Source organism: Phyllostomus hastatus, unplaced genomic scaffold (genome assembly GCF_019186645.2).
Source record: "Phyllostomus hastatus isolate PE091 unplaced genomic scaffold, TTU_PhHast_1.1 phas_scaffold_501, whole genome shotgun sequence".
Classification (NCBI taxonomy): domain Eukaryota; kingdom Metazoa; phylum Chordata; class Mammalia; order Chiroptera; family Phyllostomidae; genus Phyllostomus; species Phyllostomus hastatus.
Genome location: NW_025334033.1, coordinates 40,366,483 through 40,389,707, shown reverse-complemented (window position 1 = coordinate 40,389,707; position 23,225 = coordinate 40,366,483). Strand labels below are relative to the sequence as shown.

General features: G+C 34.5%; 1 protein-coding gene and 1 non-coding gene across 2 annotated transcripts in view; one reads left to right on the top strand and one right to left on the bottom strand.

The window, feature by feature from the left end:
• Positions 1 to 915: 915 nt before the first annotated feature.
• The window catches only part of CUNH14orf39 (chromosome unknown C14orf39 homolog), an 83,252-nt gene continuing 60,942 nt past the window's right edge, over positions 916 to 23,225 (top strand). Inside the window, exons 1-11 of the mRNA XM_045821950.1 lie at positions 916 to 1,016; positions 2,184 to 2,240; positions 2,334 to 2,390; positions 3,990 to 4,116; positions 7,121 to 7,210; positions 15,703 to 15,890; positions 15,991 to 16,033; positions 17,729 to 17,849; positions 19,076 to 19,167; positions 20,968 to 21,095; positions 21,719 to 21,795. Of these exons, the coding sequence (XP_045677906.1) occupies positions 2,192 to 2,240; positions 2,334 to 2,390; positions 3,990 to 4,116; positions 7,121 to 7,210; positions 15,703 to 15,890; positions 15,991 to 16,033; positions 17,729 to 17,849; positions 19,076 to 19,167; positions 20,968 to 21,095; positions 21,719 to 21,795 (972 nt within the window). The 5' untranslated portion in view covers positions 916 to 1,016; positions 2,184 to 2,191. The remainder of the gene's footprint in view (positions 1,017 to 2,183; positions 2,241 to 2,333; positions 2,391 to 3,989; positions 4,117 to 7,120; positions 7,211 to 15,702; positions 15,891 to 15,990; positions 16,034 to 17,728; positions 17,850 to 19,075; positions 19,168 to 20,967; positions 21,096 to 21,718; positions 21,796 to 23,225) is intronic.
• Positions 2,845 to 2,962, bottom strand: LOC123809041. The gene has a single exon (XR_006783917.1). It is a non-coding gene; the product is annotated as a small nucleolar RNA SNORA61 (small nucleolar RNA).

Genomic DNA, 23,225 nt, shown 5'->3' with positions numbered 1-23,225 from the left:
TAATTTCACTTTGGAGATGCTAAACATAAAGAGCATAAATTATCTAAAGACACTATTTTTTCCTTTCACATCTTTTTTAAAAATGTGAAAGAAAAAAATAGTTTACTTTATTATTGTTCAATTACAGTTGTCTGTAATTTGTCCCCACTGCTGACCCCCACCGCCGCCAAGCCCACCTCCCTCCCTAGCGTCCACCCCTCCCCTTGTTTTCTCCCTGTGTCCTTTATAGTAGTACCTGAAAACCCTTCTCCTCACTGTCCCCTCCCCTCTCCCTATTGTTAGATTGTTCTTAATTTCAGTGTCTCTGCTTATATTTTGCTTGCTTTTTTCTCTTGTTGATTATGTTCCAGTTAAAGGTGAGATCATGGGGGTATTTGTCCCTCACCGCCTGGCTTATTTCACTTAGCATAATGCTCTCCAGTTCCATCCATGCTTAAAGACAGTATTTTGAGCAGAATCTGTGTGTGCATTTTATTCAAAACAAATGACTCCTAAATTGTTTGTTGAATGAAATATTTGAAATCTCATGCTTGAAGAACTTTTGAAAAATGCTAATTGCAAAATTCAATTTCGATGATTCATTCGAGTGGTTTTTACTGTCACGTTAAAGTTAATATCGATTTTATCGCTGTTCTCCAAAAGTTTTTAAAACTATTAAAAGAGGAATGAGTAGACTTTTAAAAAAAACCACTTTCTTCAAGAAAACTGCAGTGTCCCCGACAGGTTCCCAGCCCGCCTCCATTTAGGGATCCCCGGATGCCAGCACGTTCACAGGAGGCCCCGGTTCCCGCTCGGCGCAGAGCTAGGAGTGACTGCTCACTGCTGGTCTCGCGGGGACTGCGATCTCGCTCTTCAGCGCGATCTGACGCTCCGCCACCGGCTTCGCGGGCCTGGGCGGGGCCGGCTGTTCGGCTCTGGGGTCTGTCTTCGCGCCCCGGAATTCGACTTGGAGTGGACTTGGGGGCCGGGAGAAGAAAGGGAGTGGAAGTCGGGGTCGCAGAGGGCCGTTGAGATAGGTGGGAAAGGGAGCTGTGTGCAGTGGTCATCCTGGGCTGGCGGCTGAGAGGGGCGGGGCGGGGCTGGTGGGCCCAGTCTGAGGGGAACCCTGGATCGCAGGTCGTGTTCCAGGGGCTTCCAGGCGCGGGGCCACGACGCCACAGTGCCGCCCGAGGCCGTGGGCGCCGCGTGGTTGGAGTGCGGGTCGGACCCAGCTGAAGGAGGCGGAGCGAGGAGGCCGTGAGCCGGCTAGCCGTCAAGCAGACTTGCCGCCTCAGAACGCGCGGGAAGCGGCGCTCCCGGGCTGGGTAGGCGAGCAGACGCGCGAAGCCCGCCTCAGGCGCGTTTTCTAAAGCGACTTGGCGGTTCTGTGAAAACCTCCGTTTCTTGGGTTCTCAGTGGTAGATTCTAAGTGTGAAATTGCACTGGGCCTGTAGGAATCTTGCTGTTCCCAGTAGGACACACGCCGAGAAAGGACATACTCATTTTATGAATATTTATTTTATAAGGCGCATCCTTTTGAGAAATCTGGGTGTCTGTGGCCTCCAGATATTCAGTGACTAGGATGTATAAGCAATTTGAAGGCTCCTTCGGGAGTTTGTAATGCAGCGGCGTTCAACAAGTGTTGATTAAAGTGCCCCCCTGGCTGATGGGGCTCAGTGGATTGAGCGCAGGCCGGTGAACTGAAGGGTCGCAGGTTCGATTCCCAGTCAGGGTACGTGCCTGGGTTGCGGGCCAAGTCCTGGGTGGGGGGCGCACGAGAGGCAACCACACATTCATGTTTCTCTCTCTCTCCCCTAATAAATAAAAGATTTTATTTATTTTTAGAGAGGGAATGGAGGGAGAAAGAGAGAGAGAAACATCAATGTGTAGTTGCTGGGGGTCATGGCCTGCAACCCAGGCATGTATCCTGACTGGGAATCGAACCTGTGATGCTTTGGTTCGCAGCCCGTGCTCAATCCACTGAGCTACGCCAGCCAGGGCAAAATAAATAAAATCTTTAAAAAGTAAAGTGCCTACTAGGTCTAGGCTCAGTACTGAGCTGAATGGGTCTCTCCTCTTCCCAGTTGTTGATCCATCCACGTTTTTCTGTACCAATGCTATGTTAACAAAGTTGTTACTTAATACATGCTGTTTTGCATATGAGCTCAGAAAATCCGTCCTTACAATTTTTTTTTTAAACGCAGTGTCCAAGATGAATGACAGCCTGTTTGTCAGCTTGGACAGACTTTTGCTAGAATTTGGTAGGTATAAAATAAAAATAAAGACATACATAACTAGTTGTATTATCATTTGCTGTTTAAACAATGAAGTGAAGTAAAAAAAGAATATTTTAGTTTTTCAGTATGAGCAAGATATAAGCACTAAAGAAGATATGATTCACCGAATTAATAGTAAGTAGTTTTGCATGATAAAGATGTTTCAGTTTTTAATTTTTTATGGCATATAAGGTAATATGCAGCCACCTTGCTTAGGGTAACTTATAGTTGGAATAAGTTTTATGCCAGTTCTATTTAGTGCTGATAATGAGCTATGTTTTTTATCCTCACCCGAGGACATGCTTATTAATTTTAGAGGGAAGGGAAGGGGGAGTGGGGGGAGAGAAACATTGATGTGAGAGGGAAACATTGACTGGTTGCTTCTTGGTATCACCCTGACCAGGGATTGAACCTGCAGCCTAGGTATGTGCCCTGACTGGGAATCAAACCTGTGACCTTTCACTTCACAGGATGAAGCTCCAACCGTCTGAGCCACACAAGCCCCAGCCTAATAATGAGCTATTTATCCTAAGTACCGGTTTTTCAATAATAAAATTTTATATTCAGTGTGTGTGTGTATTTTTTTTTACCTTGTTCAAAACCAGCCCACATGCTACAGAGCTGTGAGGCTAACTTCATATTACTTTTTCGTCTTTTATGACCACCAAAACCTGTGTTCAGATCTGATGGGAAAGGGAACATGGAGGTTATAATTCAGTATTTAATTTGTGTTGAAGAATTTTGCTATAAGCTGAAATGACCCTTTAACTAAGTGCAGTTGAAAATATGTTATTTTTTTCAAATAACACAGGTGATTTCAAATACTTGATACAGTCAGGGGCCAGGATTGATGCATTAATGCCCTATTTTTTGGGAATAATGATACTGAAAATAGGAGTGAAATGGCAAAACAAATTACATAAATATAGTATTTCAAGATTCTACAGAAAAACTATCAAAAGAAAACAGAAACAGCCCTGGCTGGCGTAGCTCAGTGGATTGAGCGCGGGCTGGGAACCAAAGTGTCCCAGGTTCGATTCCCAGCCAGAGTACATTCCTGGGTTGCAGGCCAGAACTCCCAGCAACCGCACATTGATGATTCTCTCTCTCTCTCTCTCTCCCCCCCTCCCTTCTCTAAAATAAATAAATAAATAAATAAATAAATCTTAAAAAAAACCAGAATCAATAATTTCTTAATAGTTCTGAAAAGGTAGAATTTGGTTATCTTTTGTGCAACAAAAATGAATAGAGAATATTAACATTTTACTTTAATCTTTTTATGAAACTGTATTTTTATCTTGTTTTAGTCACTAGTAAAAAGCCAGTTGAAGGTGCATTTAATAATTAATTGACATTTATTAATGAATAGAAAAATAGAAATTTCACATTTGTCAAAAACAAAACTCCTGTATTAGTTTCATGTATGGATAAATATTTACATGGCATCATAAGATACCACTGATTTTAGATATCACTTACTCTAGCCTTTTACAATAGAGGATATTTAATTTCTCTTCAATCCTAAACACAAATCCTTAGCTTCTGGGTATAGGGGCAAGCCTGGCTCTGGTTCTGTGCTTTTCAATATATGGCCCTTCCCATCTCAAGCCTATTTCCTCTCCGTTCTCTGGCTGTCTTCCTTTTAGGTAAGTTGCCATACTTCTTTTTCTATTCTATTCGTTTATTTTAATTTATGATTTCTACCTTAAGAAAATAAATATTTTCTCTTTTCAGAAAGCTTTGATGATATTAAACAAAATAAAGCAACTATTTGTAAGATACAGGAAACTATACATACAACAGATGAGGAAATTGGTTATTACTGTAAACATAGTAAGGAAATCAAAGACAACTGTAGTAAGTGAGTATTTGAAAGAAAAGCACTTTCGGAAATTGTTACTATATCCTTTTATTCAATGTTTCTGAGTTTATAGAAACTGCTGTTTTAAAGTAGTATTTTATATTAGCACAATGATGAATTAAGTCTTAATTGTCTTTTAAGAAGGGATCACAAGAGGTTCAAAAGAAAAACAGAAGTGCTACAAGATCTCCCTAATTCAGATCCCATTAGGTTCAGTATGTAAAATTTCTATTACATAAATAAATTTGAAATAATTTACATCTTTGAATTTTTAAGATCTTATTTTTGTCTAGTGAAACCTCACCTAAAATTAGTAGTTTTTCAAAATTTAAAAAATTCAATATGTTGAGAATTCTTTTGATATAGCTTCAGGCTCAGGATTCTAGTAGTTCTGAGTAGTTAACGGTTCTGAGAACAGTTAATAGGATCTATTGATTTTAATGTCAGGATTCTAGTAGTTAAACCCACTGTAAGACATACATATTTTGAAATAAAGACTTGTTAATGAAACTTTATTGTATATTACAAATACTTAAAAAATGTTAGTGTTTTGTATTTAATTTTATGTGAACCATTGTCATTGTATTAGATACTATACTTTAGAATCATTTGTTTTAAAATATTTTGTTCAAAATTTTAACAAGCCTTTTTTGTTTTTAACCCATTGCTTTTTATACTAGTTTTAAAATTTTATAAAAGTAACACATACCTAATATAAAAATTCAAAAACTATACAAATATATGGAGTAAAAAAGATTTTCCCTGACTGCAGTCCCCACCCAACCCTGTCCTCTTCCTTGTAGTAATCACTCTTAACAGTTGTGCATATCCTTTCAGACCTTTTTAATAAATATTCAAAATCATTACTACATATACTTATATCCACATCTATCTACATATCTTTCCTTTTTTACAAAAATGGGATCATACCATACTTATTCTTCAACTTGTTTTTAAATTTAACAATATGTAATGTAAATGGTATTGTATATGTAATGATTATGTATAGATTTCATTCTTAGCAGCTCCATAGTATTTTATAATATTGATGTATCCTGAATTATTTGACCATTCTCCTATTAATAGGCATTTAGGTTATTTCCAGTTTTTTCCTATTATAAGCAACATGTATAGGTACCTTCCACATTTATAGACCTATTATTGTAGAATGAACTTCTAGAAATGAATTTGCTAGATCAAAGAATTTGCATGTTTAAACATTTGGTAGATAATGCCAAACTGCTCTCTAAAAAGACCATACTAACTTATACTCCCACCAACAACCTATGAGAGTTTCTATTTTCTCACCCCCTTGCCAACACAGGAATTAGCAGTATTTAAATTTTTTTGACTATCAGGTCAATAAAAAACTATATATTGTTGAACTTTTTTTTTCTTTTTGACTTAGGTTTTTATTTTAGTAGGTTCTACCATCAACTAGCTGCAGTGGGTGCTGGAAAAGAACTGATAGTTTCTCCTTAGAACCTGTTACATCCAAGATGTACTGTATTATACAATTTAATCTGTGCTGGGATCTGAGAACAGTTAATAGGATCTATTAATTTTAATATCGTGAACACTAGTAGTTCATGAAATCAGCATGTTGCTTTAGAAATTTAAATAAAGAGCCGTGGCTGGTGTGGCTCAGGGAATTGAGCACCCACCTGCAAACCAAAGGGTTGCTGGTTCAACTCCCAGTCTAGGGCACATACCTGGGTTGCAGGCCAGGTCCCCAGTAGGGGACATGTGAGAGGCAACCATACATTGATGTTTCTCTCCCTCTCTTTCTCCCTCCCTTTCCCTTTTAAAAATAAATAACATCTTTAAAAAATAATTTTAAATGTGAACTATGAATTCATGAGAGTACTAGAAGAAAATATAGGTGATTATATAATCTTTAAGAAAAGAAAATCTTTCTAAATATGTTACCAAAAGTAGAAATAACATAGGAAATGGATAAATATGACTACATACAGATTAAAAAGAAAAGCACACCAAAATAATACAAAAAGCAAAAGGAAACAATTTATTAAAAAATAGCAGTACCTATTTTTCAGTGTTGAGAATATGGGTGAATTTCTGTGTTTCCAAAGTGGACAGTTATACTTTTTGAGTCTTAAAAAAAAGATGAGAAAAAGGAACTAGAGGAAATATTTGAACAATACTTAGAATGGAAGCTGCCATGATGTATGCTAATTATAGATTTTTCACATTGGTAACATTTTTCAAGTCATGTAATAAAAAGTGTATAAGATGAATATTTATTTTATTCTTAGCATCTGATTTTATAATTCATTTTGGCCTAGTTTCTTTCTTAGTTCAGGGGGGTGTCACAACCTGACTTTTTAAGTTTCAAAGGAGAATAAAGATTCTCTTTAGTCCTTATCCAAGCACTTCAAATGCTTACTCCAAAAGAATTTCTTTAAAAAAAAAGATTTTATTTATTTATTTTTAGAGAGAGGGGAAGAGAGGGAGAGAAACATTGACTTGTGAGAGAAGCATCTGTTGCCTGTTGCATGCCCCCAACCATGAACCTGGCCCAAAACCCAGGCATGTGCCCTGACAGAGTATCAAACCTGTGACCTTTCAGTTTGCAGGACAGTGCTCAACCTACTTAGCCACACCAGTCAGGGCCCAAAAGAATTTCTTAACCAAAATCTTAGGAGTACGATATTGCAGTGTTGCAGAGTATATGCTAGAAATGCCATAGCAATACATAGTCCAGCCCTGTTACAGTTGCTGTTTTCCTGGTTATGGTTCCAAAACAGGTTTTATGTAAAAATTAACAGATAATGATATTTATTTGAGCATATGTATGATTTCATGAAGGGTGATAGTGGTGGTGGGAGGGTGATGGGAGATGGGAATATTTTTCTTGATGGAAGCTTGATTTCTCCAGGAAGAGAAAGATTTGTTTATTTTTAAGTGGTTACATTTATTTTCATTATCTCTTACCATTTGTTTGCCTTTCTGAGATGCTAATTATAATATTTTTTTCCCATAGCTGGAAGCCAACATGTGATGTTTTTCATAAACATGAACACTATATGCAGGACCAATTTACTATTTATCAAGAAACAATTGAAAAAGACAAGTACAGTACATATATTAATTTAAACGTATCAATTCTATAAGTATTAATAGAATATACTTTGTAAAAATGTAAATTAAAAAATGCATAAATTTTGTGTATGGGAGTTGTTTTGTTTTATTTGCTTTTAAAGTAAAGCCAGTGTTTTGGACTGTTGGGGTGCCATAGGAGGCCAACCTACTTGTTACATAGCTCTATCGAATCCCAAATCCCGTATTTGTTTGGATATGTCCTTAGATCAGTAACAATTACTGTAGTAGAGTGCTTTAATTAATGGTGCTTCAATCATGACTGAATTGTTATAGGCAAACATCTGGGGGAATGGTTAGCTGTAGGTTTAGCTTATGAAAAATTGGGTGTACAGGTTTCCCCCACCACCCAAAAGTAGAGCATTCTTATGAAACCTTTCATAAGCTGAAATGGCATAAAGAAGCAGTTACCATCAATTTATATGGAAACATTTTTTAGCATTCCCAGACCTAAAAAATAATCTATTAAATCATACCAAATAGCACATAAAACCTACAATGACACTGACATGTAGTAAAAGCAGGAATGCATGATACAAAAGAGTAAATCGAGATAAAGCACACATGCTCACATACACAGTTCAAGGTTATGGTGGCTTGATGCTGAGATGCTGAATGTAGTTCCTGGGGAAGGAGCTTGGCAATGCCAGTCTTGCTGCTAGGTGTGGGCTGTCTTTATAATGGCTCTTTGTAAAACAAGTGATAAATGCTGTTTTGCTTTTTGCTTTCTTTTGTAACATCAAAAATTCTCTTTGGATTTATTTTGGTGAGGAAAAACAGGTACTAATGTAAGTCTTTTGTAAAAGTGAAGTGGTGTAATTTGAACTTATGGAAAGAGGGGGATACCAATATTGACTTTTGAAAGGTATTTTATATCAAACTCATGTTTTTCAGAAAGCTAATTTAGTGGGGTGTTACATTCTGATGGAGAAGCACCAACATTTGTGTTGTTTATTATGTATGTAAAATCACCTGGTCTTGGGGGCTGAATGTAATTAGTGAATATAATGGAACAGACAAGGGATTTTGAACACATATGTAAAGCATTATAATTTAACTTAGTGTTAGTAATTAAAATGGTTTTATTTTCAGCATAATTGGATGAGAGCAGTAACCATTTTATATTTTATTTTATATTTTTACTATATTTTCTTCAGCCTTATTGATATAATTGACATATAACATTAAGTTTGAGGTGTATAACATGATGATTTTTAAAAAAAAAATTTAAATTTACTTTTTAATCTATTTTTTACTGAATTTTTCTCCATTACCATTTATTCTCCTTATATCTGCCTCCACAATGACCACACTGTTGTCCATGAGTCCTTTTGCTTGATCCCTCCACCTCTAACCCTAACCAGAGCTGTCATCCTGCTCTTCATGAGTCTGTCCCTAATGTGCTTGTTAGTTCAGTTGGTTCATAAGATTCCACATATGAGTGAAGCCTATGGTATTTGACTTTCTCTGACTGGCTTATTTCACTTAGCATAATGTTTTCCAGGTCCATCCATACTGTTGCACAGGGTAAAATCTTCTTTTTTAAATAGCCCAGTAGTATTCTATTGTGTAGATGTCCCATAATTATTTTATCCACTTATCTATTGATGGACAGTTGGGCTGCTTCCATATTTGGGCAATTATAAATAATGCTGCAGTGAACATAGGGGTGCTTATGTTCTTTTGAGTTAGTGTTTTGGGTTTCTTGAAATATATTCCCAGACGTGAGATTGCTGGGTCAAAAGGCAGATCCAGTTTTAATTTTTTGATGTATCTCCATACTGCTTTGCACAGTGGCTGCACCAATCTGCAGTCTCACCAGTAGTGCAAAAAGGTTCTCCTTTCTCCACATCCTCTCAGCATTTATTTGTTGATTTATTGATGATAGTCATTCTAACTGGTGTGAGGTGATACATCATTGTGATTTTAATTTGCATTTCTCTGATGATTAGTGACATTGAGTATCTTTTCATATATCTATTGGCCATCTGTATGCCCTCTTTGGAGAAGTGTCTATTTAGGTTTTTTGTCCCTTTTTAAAATTGAATTGTTTGGGGATTTTTTTTTTGGTGTTGAGTTATATAAATTTTGGACATTGACCCCTTATCAGATGTATTGACAAATATGTTCTCCCATTCTTGCCCATTTATTTGTGGATGGTTGCCTTTGCTGTGGATATTGTTTGCTGTAGTCCCAGTTGTTTATTTTTTCTTTTGTTTCCCTTGACTGAGGAAATATGTCAGATAAAATATTGCTATGAGAAATGTCTGAGATTTTACTGCCTGTGTTTTCTTGTGGGATTTTTATGGTTTCAGGTCTAATATTTAAGTCTTTAATCCATTTTGAATTTATTCTTGTATGTGGCATAAGAAGGTGGTCTAGTTTCATTTTTATGCACATAATCATTCAATTTCCTAACACTGTTTTTTGAATAAACTATCCTTATCACATTCTATATGTTTGCTTCCTCTGTTAAATATTAATTGACTATAAAGGTGTGGGTTTATTTCTGGGCTGTCTATTCTATTTCATTGATCTATGTGTCTGTTTTTATGACATTACCATGCTGTTTAGATTACTATGGCTTTATAGTATAGTTTGATGTTAGGTAGCATGATTCCTCCAACTTCATTATTTCTCAGGATCTTGTTTCTTCATTCTGTTCTGGTTGAATGTTTATGTCTTCCCTCTTGTCCGAATCATTGATCTGAGTTGGTTTCCTTCCCTTCACTGTAGGTTTCCTTCCCTTCACTGTAGGTTCCCTGTATATTTTGCTTTATTTCACTTTGCATAGCCTTCACTTCTTTATTTTGCAACCACACCCAACCATTTCTGTGAGCACCCTGATTAACAGTGTTTTGAATTCTGCATCTGATAAGTTGGCTGTCTCTTTGAGGCTTAGTTCTATTTTTGGAGCTTTGATCTCTTCTTTCATTTGGGCCATATTTTTTTTTGTCTTGGGACACCTGTTACGTAATAAGGGGTGGAACCCTAGGTATTTACCAGGATGGGACAACCAATGCCGCTTTTTTGTGGTGGTGTATATGGGAGAGGGGTCTGAGAGGGAACAATGCTGCTTGCTCCTCTCTCACCCCGCTTTCAGTGACTTCCCCCACTACCCACAAGCAAATTGGGCCCTTCTGGTACTGATTCCCGGGTAGGTGGATTTGTGTATATTCTAGGACCCTGGTGGGTCTCTCCAATGAACTCTCCTATGAAGCTGGGAGTTTCTCCTGCTGCCGTAACTCCCATAAGGTTTATACGGTCAGAGATTTTGAGGCTTTATCCTGTGCTGGAACCCTGGATTGCATTGTCTCTCTCACTCCCCAGTTATTCCTCCCAGTTTTATCTGCACGAAAATGTGGGTCTGCCCCACAGCCACCATCTTGCCTGCCCTGGTCCTTTAGCCACTGCCTTGCCACAAATCCTTTCTACCCAGGCTCCCTGTCTCAGCCCCTCCTACCAGATGAATGTTTCTTCTTTAACTCCTTGGTTGTTGGACTTCCATACAGTTTGATTTTCTGACAGTTCTAGTTAATTTTTGTTTTTAAATTTGTTGTTATCCTTCTTTTGGTTTCTGAGGAAGCAAAGTATATCTACCCATGCTTCCATCTTGGCCAGAAGTCTTATTTCAATTTTCTTAAATTTGTTAAGGCTTGTTTTGTGGCCCTTATATGATCTTGGAGAATATTCTGTGTGGCTTGAGAAGAATGTGCATTCTGGTGTGTTAGATGGAGTGTCCTGTGTGTTTTAGGTACATTTGGTCTGTAGTGTTATTCAGGTTTGCTGCTTTTTTATGAATTTCTATCTGGATGATGATCTCAGTGTTGAAAGTAGGGTATTGAAAACCTCTACCATTATTGTATTGCTTTCTATTTCTCCCTTCAGTTCTGTTAACATTTGCCTTGAATATTTATGTGTTGCAGTGTTGGAAAAAATATATATGATGATTATATCCATTTGATGCATTGACCTTTTAATCATTATTACATAATAATCACCTTTGTCTCTTGTGACTGATTTTGACTGAGAGTCCATTATATCTTATATAAGTATAACCACTTCTGCTCTATTTTGGTTACTATTTGCATGAAATGAATGTCTTTGTTAATTTTTTCAGTTTTAGCCTATGTGTGTCCTTAAAGCTAAAATAACTTTCTTGTAGGCAGCATATTGTTGGATCTTGATTTTAAAATCCATTAAGCTCTTCTCTGTCTTTTGAATTGAGTCTGTAAGTGTTATCAATAGGTAAAGATTTACTATTGCCATTTTATTGTTTTCTGAGTGTTTTTTTCAGTTCATTTGTTTCTTCATCTCTTGCTGTATTCCTTTGTGATTTATATTTTGTAGTGGTATACTTTAATTCCTTACTCTTTCTCTTTTGTGTATCTATTATAGAGTTTTGTGTGTGGATACCATGAACATCTTATAGATATAATAGATTGTTTTAAGCTGATAATAACTTACTATCAATTGCATACAAAGACTATACTGTTACTTCTCCTCCCCCCTACATTTTATGCCATTGTGTCATACTGTACATCTTTTTATACCATGCATCCATTAATAAATTATTGTAGATATTATTTTAATAATAAATTAAATTATTTAAAAATAATATTGTAGATTATTCTACAAAAATTTTTTAAATTTTTATATTATAAAATAAAAGTGATTTACACAGTATCGTTACAATATTGTGGTATTCTGAATTTGACTTTATATTCACTTTTACCATTGAATTTTATATTTTAATGTTTTCATGTTGTTACTTAGTGTCCTTGATTTCAACTTGAAAAACTCATTTTAGTATTTCTTGTAGAGCAGGTCTCATGGTGATGAACTCACTTTCCTTTTGTCTGTTTGAGAAGGTCATTATCTCTTCATTTCAAGATAGTTTTGCTCGGTATAGTGTTCTTGGTTGGCCTTTTTTTTTTTTTTCCTTTTAGCACTTTGAATATATGATCCCATTCTCCTTCTGGGTCCTTGGGCTGGCAGGTCTGCAAGCAGCCTTTGGCTGTGAGGGGCTTAGAGCCAAGTACAGGAGCTTTCAAGATTCATGGAGTTGGGGGGCAGATAGGAGTGTCTCCCGCAGGGACCCTGAACTCTCACTAGTGCTGACAGACTTTGGCTGTGAGGGGACTAGAACCAAGTTTAGGTTCTTTGGGATCTTCAGAGGCATAGACAGGAGTCATTACTGCTGGGTCCCTGTGCCAGCAGGACTCTTTGGTGGTTGTGGGAGGGATGGGCTGGAGCTCAGTTTCAGGACCCATATAGAACCTACAGTCTGACTGAATTTGGCAGGTGTACCTCCAGGGACTTTTAGACTGGAACCATGAAGGATTAGAGCTGGTTCATGGGCCACTTCAGGGCCCACAGCTGGCACCAGTGTTTCCATACCTGAAACACTGGCTGGTATGATTCCTCCTAGGTCCCTTAGTGTATGGTACTGGTGACAGATCCAAAACCAAATGGGTCTATAGCTAAGTTGTCAAGAGTATGGAGCCGTTTCTAGGTTGGTAGCTAGGACAATGATCAGTAAGTTAGCCACCAGGATGTGAGCATACCTCTCCTCAGTCTTAGACTGCATCAGGTTTCATGGTCTGCTACCTGGATCCAAAAACTCCCTGAAAGGCACTTTTTTCCATAGATGAATGCCAAATTATTGTGTGTGTGTGGGGAGGGGGGGGTGATAGGCATGACAGACCTTTTGTTCTGCCAACTTGCTTATATCACTCCTAGTTTATACTTTAATTAAAAACACACACTTAATCTGGAGTATAGTACCCTGTTATTCAAAATCGGTCTTAAAAGAAGGTAGAGATTGAAGGTAGAGATTTGGACTTCATTAGCATTTGAAATCATGGAAATAAATGAGATTGCCCAGGGAAATGTATAGAGCAAAAATAAGGGAAAGCCGTCATGCATGATCATTCAGGGAATAGGCAGAAGGTAGAGTTAGTAAAGAAGACTATTGTATAGACCTTGCTTAAATCCAAAAAGGATTTGAAATAATTTGTATAAATAGTACCATAATGTTAAAACTAAATAAAAAGATCAAGGCTACAGGGAAGTAAGGATAATTTAGAAAGATGAAGACTTCGATCAGGATAGAAATTTATACTATAAGGTTTGCATATTTTTTAGATAATAAGTGTAAATTAGGCTTTGAAATTCCTAGTAGTAGTCAAGGCATTATGGAAATGCGATCAGTTTAGAATTCAGAGTATTCATTTAAAAAATAGTTCAGTTTAAGATAAGCAGATTTTTTTCAGGGGGGTATACTAAGAGTTGAAAGAAATTTCTCCCTTTAGTTCTCATAAAGGGGAAGTTGTACAATGTGGTAATCAGTGTCTTCAATATCCTCCCCAAAATAAACAAAATATTTAGTATTACTTCTGGTAACATCTCTCAATGCAGGCCTTCATTATAAAAATTATTAAAATGATTCTGTTAGGGTCTAACACAAACCAGTTCAAATATATACTTTTCAGATAGTGTGTGTTGTTGATGACTTCTCTTAGTTTGCCAGAGCTGTTTGTTAAAGTGAAAACAGCTCTCTTTTTGTTTCTTAAATGAGTCACATGGGTTGATTAAATTGATTACTCACTACCAGGCATTTATAAAAGGAAAAGAGTCTATTTATTGGTATCATGGGTAATGAAAGAAGTAGAGGCACCAGCTCCTGTTTCTCCTAACCTCCCATCCCTGTTCCAGGCATTCACAGAGACTAGTATTTTTGGCAGCAGATGAGATAGTAATGACTCTTCTTGAATCATGACTTTGCTATGCTGGTCTCTGTCAAAGTTCCTGTATAGAGTATGTTAGAAGAATGGACATGAAGATATAATTTGAACAGGATAGATGTGGTATGCTGCTCTCATCAGAAACCAGTGACTCAGACTCAATTTTCTTATCAGTATTTCCCTCCTTTATGGACCATTTCCCTCAATGAGCACTTAATTAGCAAATATGCATTTAGAGGAATAGGATCTTGTTTGGGGCTGAACTCCTTTATTTTGTTAAAGGAACACTTCATTAATATTAAGAAATTATAACATTCTTAAGATTCAGACCTGCTACCCAGTATAAGGTTGTTATCCTTACTTTTCTTCTTACTATACAAGCAATTTATGAATACTTGTTCTTTTCTCATATGATGAGGTGAAATAATCATTATAGTACCTTTTAAGAAATTCCCCCTTATAGCATGGCTTGATTTAGAAAATTTATAAAATTTCAAGGGATGTGAGGATTATATATATTTTAGAATATTTTCTATGACTGTTATTTCTTGAAACTAAGTATTTGATAAGAACTGGGTAAAAAGAGGATCCGAGAATATATTCTCTATAATGAACTGGATCAAACATTTTTAGTCATACAGATCAGGATTGGTAAACTTTATTGTAAAGGGCCAGATAGTAAATATTTTAGGCTTCATGAGCTATACAGTCTCTGTTGTAGCTACTGAATTCTGGTGTTGTGGTGGAAGAGCAACTCTAGACAATATGATAATGAATGACTGTGTTCCAATAAAACTTGATGGATATTAGAGTTTGAATTTCATATAGCTTTAATGTGTCACAAAATACTATTTTCTTCTTTAGATTTTTTCAAGTCATTTAAAAATGTAAAAACCATTTTTAGCTAATGGGCCATACAAAAACAGGTGACAGGTTAAATTTAGCCCATAGGTCAAGTAACTTTAGATCAAGCAAAGGTCAAATGAGAAGGAAGAGTTAATATCCTTTTGCAAGAATTAACGGTCTCACTCAAGACTTGTACCTAAATAGATGACCACCCACCTCTACCTGAGTTGGAATGGAGGAGTTTCTCCAAACAGTGCTGAAATTTTCTTTCTAAATTAGTTTTGGAGTATACAAGAATGATTGTGAACACAGAGTTGTACCACATAGAGCATGACTTTATATAATAATTTTGGCTTAGATAATTGAAGATTTAAAAAGCATAGTTAAAAATGGGACAACTGTAATAAATAGCCTAATCAATAAAATATACTTTAAAAAAGCAAAATTATAGAGGTAGCTGAGCTGGAGAGAATAGAGGCTCAGAATTCAGGGAAGATAGAAATTCAAGAAGTGATCAAAACTAAATTCTACAATGTCACTTGGGAAGAGAACCTTTTAAAAAGAGATCACTGAATTGGATGAATTAGATCTTTGGTAATCTTGGGAAGGATGGTTTCATCAGAATGGTAGGAGTAGAATTTAAACTGAAGAGAATAAAAGAGTGAATAACTAAAGTAGTAGAGAAAAGTGTAAGTTGGAAAGTGTAATGGAATTACAGAAAGTTTGAAGGGCAAACAGTATTGAGGGAAGCAGGGATAAGTAGATATTTCACTTGTGTTTTAGGTTAATTTAGTAGACTTTAACAAGTGATATTTTAAAAGTTTTTTTAGATACGCTGTTGTGATAATGATGTCATTTTTAAAAATTTTAACAGAAAAATGTACCATGGTTATGTATGTCAGTATAAAGATGTTTTGAAGCAATACAAACTAAAATACTCAGAAACACCTCTTTCACGTGAATATTACGAGAAGAAAAGAGAACATGAAGAAATTCAAAAGAGAGTTTTGGCATGTACTGAACAACTAAAAATGAATGAAGCTATTTTTATGGAATTTCTAGGTATTAACATTTTTATTATATACTATTTTAACAGTAGTATCTTTGTAGTGAAATATGAAGAATATGATGACTCAGTCTAAAATATGATTTTGTTTTTCAGTGCCTGCTCCCTTTCCATCACTTATTAAATGGACATTACATATGTATCCGCAACAGTATTCCTACTTAGAATTTTTATTAAATAAGTATTATTTCTGTATTTTAATTGTTACTGTGTTTCTCCTGTAAGAATCACATGGATTTGTTTTGAGTTTACTTTAAAGTTCATCTGGGATTAGTTTTAATATATATGTATGTAATCAGAAGCAGGCAAATTTAATGAGAATGAAGTGGCATATTTATTTGGCTTTAAGTGGCATATCTTAGCAACCAAACCAATGAAAAAGTCATCTTGCCCTGTCTTACCAAAGAAAGAATTCTAATTAAATCAGCTGATTATTATTTGTTAGGATGAAAGGTGATAAAGAGATGAATCACAATTATGAATTCATCTATAGAAAGTCATTGGATACCTGCCTCGTGCCAGGTGATACTCAACAAGTTACAGAGCTTTCTTGCAAGGAGCTTTTAGTATAAGAGACAGATGTATAAGCAGTAATTCTGATACAGTGGCATTGTATTAGATGCTTAAGTAGTTCTTAATTGGTCTAAGTCTCATTTGTTTGTCAGGATCTTCCCTAGTGATGAACTTGGAACTTTAATCCTCTTCCAATTTCCACAATCCTTCATATGCTTTCCTATCAGATTATAACTCCACTGTTTGTACTAAGCTTCTTTATCCCTGCATTCTACTTTTCTTCATACTGCTTCATCCTAAATTCCTTTTACTTCTTTGCTGCTTGTTCTTTCCATGTTTTAATTTTAACTTATTATGTTCTTAGTTGTTCATTTGCTGCCCATGTGTATTTTAACTTCTCAATGGGAAGGGGCAGAGGTTGGTAGATGCAGAAGGCACAGCAGTGGTTTAGGGAATTGGATGTAGGATGGGATGAGATGTAGGATGGGATGTAGATGGGATGTAGGATGGTATGAATGCATGGCAAACAAGAAGAGGTGATTGAGGTAGGGAGAGGATTTAAATGTTTATATCTAAAATTTTAAATTGATACTTTTGATGACAGCATAGCATTATACCGTTTATCTGAAATTTTACGTTCTAGTACATAAGTCATATTTTAAGGCAGAATACAAAAAGTTCTGACAGATTTTCTGTGAAGTTCTTGTTCACTATCCTATTTATTTTTAAATTCTCCTAAATGGATTGTAGAGCAACTTAGGAAATTGTAGTAGCTAATAGCCATGCAGGCTGTCTGGTAACAGCTAAGAAATTCTCTACTTGAAATTGGGTAGAAATTCAGTTCAGGTATAAAGTCCAGATAGAATATTTAGCTCTCTTCTGAATTCTGCAGGGTACACTGATGAACCTTACAGAGCAAAAAAAGGGTAGATTTTTAATGTTGATTTTGGAAAAAATAAATAATGGAAACATGAGAAGTTAAATTTGGACTTGAATTGGTTGTATATTGTTAGTCATGCCAAATGACATAATGAATAGGTAAAAAACAAACAGAAGCACCAAAACACTAAATGTAAAAATATTGTAAAAATATTTAACTGAAAGAAAAAATCTTAAGTATTTTGGATGGTATGTTATTTTTAAGCTCAATATATTATATTACATAGGTAAACAATAAATTGTCAGTTGCCAGATGTTTATATTATTCTAACTTCTGTTTTTAGAAACTGTTATTAATACTGGTTATTGCTTATGTGGAACATATATATAAATAATATCATACAATATTAATTTGTATAACATAGTTCCTTAACATGTTAAGTGTTAATTTGAGATGTAAAACACAAGATATTCTTAGACATGCCAACAATTTTTCCAAAATTTCATGTGAGTTGAAGAAAGAAGTAGATGAAGTGGAAATAGAAATTAATTATTTAAACCAGGTATATATTTTGTTATATGTCTCTGATATATGTATTAATGTGTAAGTATAATAGTATGTTTACTTGACAGTCTTAGAAGAGCTATTTCTAAAGAGCCTAAATATGGACAAAGGCCTATGATAATTTGTTTGCCTCTGATTGCCTTTGGAGCCAAAATGTAGGTATTGAGTATATTCAACCCTGGATTTGGGGGACTTGTTTAACTTTCTTTGTGGACTGAAGAAGATGATGAAAGAATAAGACATTAATAACAGGAATTTAAAGGCATTAAAAGAGCTACAGATGTTCTAAAAAAAAAGAGAACAAGACAGTAAATAGTTTAAAGAACTTAATCTTGAAAATTTATGACTGTAATTATTTATTGTTGCTCAGTTATAGTTGTCCTGCCTTTTTCCACATTGATGACCCCTACCCTGCCCCTTGCACTTCCACAATCAGTCTCCCCCATGGCCCTTGCCCATAAGTCCTCTATTCATGTTCTTTGCTTGACTTTTCCCCTTCCTTCCTACATTATCTCCCTTGTGCTCCCCACCCCCGCCCCCAGTCACTGTCAGTTTGTTCTTTATTTCCAAGTCTCTGGTTGCATGTTGCTCATTTGTTTGTTTTATTGATTAGGTTCCACTTACAGGTGAGATCATACGGTATTTGTCTTTCACCACCTGGCTTATTTCACTTAGTGTAATGCTAGGGCTAGAACTAGTTTAGCTTTTAAGATTAATTGTGCATAATATTTTCTTGAGTATATTTTAGTGCTATTAATTGAAATGTGACTTTCATTGACAGGTATGAAGACCCATTAAAGTCCAAAATTTCCCAGATCTTGAGAAAAATTTAATAGATAATTTTCTAAATTTTCTGAAAAATTGTGTTAAAGATGATAATTTATCATTCATAGTAATGCCAAGAAAGTGGATTTGACTTCCTGTAAAGTAGTAATATATGGTAACTATGTCTCTCTGTCAGGAATCTGCTTCTGACTGTCCTTTTTTAAAAAGAAGGTGGCAGTTCATTGAAATCTAGGTTTGCTAATGGAGTTGTAAGGAAAAGTTAAAGGAATAGGTTTTATTGTTAACTTTACTTTGTTTTACTAACTTTCACTAAACGAAAGCTAATACTACCAAAAATATAAATCTTGTGATTATATAGAATAATCATATTAGTTAAGATAAAGCATATGTTCCTTAATACTTTGCAAGTAATTGTTTTGCTTTATCATTTCTTTTTAGCAGATTGGAAGACTTTATGAAACTAAGAATCTTTCAGAAACTCTGGAAGAAAAAACTAAAGATACAGAAAAAAGAAAGGAATTGAAAGAAAGGTATAGGTAAACTTTAAAATGGGATTTCATGTGAACAAATACTCTGTATCTAACGATTTTATTCTATATTCTATCCCAAACCACTAACATTTACACAGCATTGTATACATACTCTCTTGTGGAGACTATTATGAAAAATATTAATTTATACTTTTAAATATTATGGACTGATTTTCAGATTTGCTCATTGTTTAGTAAGGCCAACCATAATTTATAAAGAGAAATAGGGTAGCAGTAGCATATTCACTTTTTTCTAATCTGTCAATTGTATATTTCATTCAGTTTTTCATGATGAGTCACCAATAAGAACAATGGTGGGAGTAGCAGTATATTATCTTTTCATTACCTAGTCACCAGTTTGACTTGTCACAGGGAGGGAAGATGAGCCAAAATGCTACTGAATTGTGGCATCATATGTTTCCTTATCACTTATCCGAATAGTGATAAAATAGATATCAATGGTGGAGGCATTTTTTTTAAAAAAAGATCAATTTTGTCTGGTACTGTGTGATGGAAAAATACATGTATTACTGTTGCTGTTTCTGATAAACTTTCTATTGTTCTCTTTTACCTCTATCCTTTATCATTTGTAAATTCTTTTCCTCAGGCTCCATTGCTCTTATCCTGATTTTTTGACCCATTTCTCTCCCAAGTTAATTTCCCTGATCCTGCTTTCTTGGATCTATTACTTTCTTGTCTCACATTCATGGTAATATGTCTTTAATTTTGTAATCAAATTGATTTAAAAATAGTTAAATGTACAGAATTTTAGTTTATTGACAAATTTTTAATGTTATAAAAATTGTCTATATTGAGAGGAACTTACATAACTAGTAATTTTTATTTAATATGATAGTTATTATCAAATAATATACTTATTTAAATTATTTAACCATTAATAATTAAATTGTTTATTTAACTTAGGAAAAATTCAATAAAATTATTTTTCCAGTGAAAAACTTAAAAGACTTGTTTATGATTATAGTATTGCTTTAATGATTTCTATATTCATGCTAGTTGATTTATTTCTAAATAAATCTTTCTAAAGTCTGAAGTATTCCAAAATCTAAAGCATACTATTTGTAGATAAAATTTTCATTTAAAAGCCCTGGCTGGCAAAGCTCAGTGGATGGAGCGCGGGTTGGGAACCAAAGTGTCCCAGGTTCGATTCCCAGCCAGGGTACATGCCTGGGTTGCAGGCCATAACCCCCAGCAACCGCACATTGATGTTTTTCTCTCTCTCTCTCTCTCTCTCTCTCCCTCCCTTCCCTCTCTAAAAATAAATAAATAAAATCTTAAAAAAAAAAAAGAAAATGCCTATTTGTTTAAAAAAAAATTTTTCATTTAAAATATTTTTTGCATGTTTAGAAAGTTTTTAAAAATATGATTATGTTTTTAAAATTAGAGTGTGGTATACTTGAGGTATACGTGTGGCACTGGATTTCACCAGGAGAGGGGTGTTTTATCTGTGATACCATTAAGTAATTTAATAATATTGGGTAGACCTGTTAAATTTTCTGACACTCAGTTTTATCTGTGAAATAAGGAGGTTTAACTAACATAGTATCTAAATATCTCTTCTGGCTTTAATATATGTTAATTTCTTTTAAAAAAATTTTTATTAAATTTATTGGGGTGACATTGGTTAATGATATTATACAGGTTTCAGGTGTACAATTCTATAGTACATCATCCATATATTGTATTGTGTGTACACCACCCAAAGTCAAGTCATCTTCTGTAAATATATGTTAATTTCTTACTTCACTAATACTTAATGTAATTCACTCTTCTCTTTAGAGTTTTTGAAAAAGATGAACAGCATGTATTAAATAAAACCTCTCAGAAAAGTCAATTACTTCTTTCAAATGAATATCAGAAATTAGTCAGACCAATAAATGTTTTATCATCAGAACCAAGAGTTATAGGTACAGTATCTAAATATTTATTTTCAAAACTTGGTTTTCTTTGAAAACACCTAGAAGAAATAGAAGTAGTAATTTTAGTTATCATTTGGTGTAACTAAGAACAAACAATACTAGAAACATATAGACTCAGAAAAGTACCACTTTGATTTTTTCTGAGAGCAAACAAGAAGTTAAGTATGACTATATTTTTCATTTGAGAAGTTGTTTTATAATATATATGATTAAAAGTGGGTATCAGGCTTGTGTTAATGATATTTGTGACTTAGTCACTGAAATATTTGATTCATGATTCACTCAATAGATGTGCAGATTAGATTACATTGAATTAGATTAAGTACATTGGTTATTTTGCCCCCTAGTCATTAATGTCACCACTGTATTTGGTTCCCCATTATAAAGAAGTAGTTTTTCCAGCTGGTTTTCATTTTATAGTCATAGTTATTGTAATAACTATTACATAGTGAGGAATTAAGATTTGTGTAATAACTTCATAATTCTGTATTTTAATTTAAATTAAGTATTCATATGACTTGATTTTTAAAATCAAGGTAGGGTTAAATTTTGGTTATGATATTTGATTCTCTTTCTGGAATTTATTTGAAGTTGTAAAATTTAAAATCTAGATAAAAAAGAAGACAGTTTTGTGAAGCAGTCAAAACTTCCCCATGTTGACTTCAAACAAAAAGAAAACAGTGTACAGGTAAGTATTTCTTTTTAATAATACAACTTAAATACTTGCTTGCATTAAATGAAATAATGAATGTATTGCATTTTGGGCATGCTGTGTGTGTGTGTGTGTCTGTCTGTCTGTCTGTGTTTTATAAATACAGGGTCCAGCAGAAGTAATGCCGGCTTGAGTGTGGTTGGTAGGGTGGTAATTTGGGTGTAATAATTTTTTAGTTTTAATTTGAACAATTCACCTAAAATGTCATAAGGTATCCTTGAGCGTGATATTGTTATGTTACAGAGTTACATGCTTATGATTGTGTAATAAAAAAGGGGCATTATTTGTGCTGGACCCTGTATATTAAATAGCTTTTAGTACAACCTCAGGGTCTAATAAAACTTGAGTTTCAACATGGCGGCCTGAGCATACACTGTAGCCTTCTCATGTACTCCTAAAAATAATAGAAAAGATATTTTAGAATACTGAGACCTGTACCCAGTAGACCAAAAACTGTGAGACATTTCTGAAGGAGGAAAGCAGGATTGGATTGAAGAGGGAAATTGTGGCCCAGGACTTGCATAGGATAAAGAGTAGTGATGACCAAAGTAATTAGTGGAACTTGTTAATTCTAAATATGTATTAATGATAAAAGCTTAAAAATCTGGTACTAAAATTCCAGATATCAACATGGGATGGAGGTGGGAAGATAAATGAGGGAAACAATTTTACTCAAGTTCTTTTTGGTTAGGAGATGGAATTAAGGAGAAGATACAAATACTGGTTAACTCTATATTGATGGTAGAATGTAAAATTATGCATGTATGTTAAACATTTAAGGGTAACCAACTGTAGAGAAATGAAGTGTGTAGGTTTTAAAACACCTATTTAAAAGGTGAAACAAAGAAAAATCAGTCCAACAAAAGGCAGGAATGGGGAAAAATAGAACAGCTAGAAAGCATTTTAAATAGAAAACAAATAGGTACCAAAAATAGTTCTGAACAAATTAGTAATAATAAAAATGTGATATAAGTGCTTCAGTGGAATATATAAATGAAATAGAGTTATGTACTATTAAAACAGAACAGCTTAAACAACTTGACAAATGAAGGCTAAAAATAAAAGGATGGAAAATATACATCAGGCAAAGCAAACAAAACCAAAGAAGATGTAACAACACCATATAAAATAGGGTGCAAAATTTAAAAAAAAAATTAGAAAGGATAAATATATTTCATATTTTTAAAAAGAATAATTCACTAAGAAGTTATAACCTTGATGCACCAAATGATAATTTTTAAATTTATAAAGCAAAAATTGATAGAATTTAAAAGAAACAATTGAATCCATAGTTAAAACACGTTAATTCTATCAAAAAAAAAGTACTGACTGAGTTTAGGGGTTGAGTTTGGCTGTATATAAAACAATGATAAGACCAAACCATGAAATAATAATGTTAAACAAGA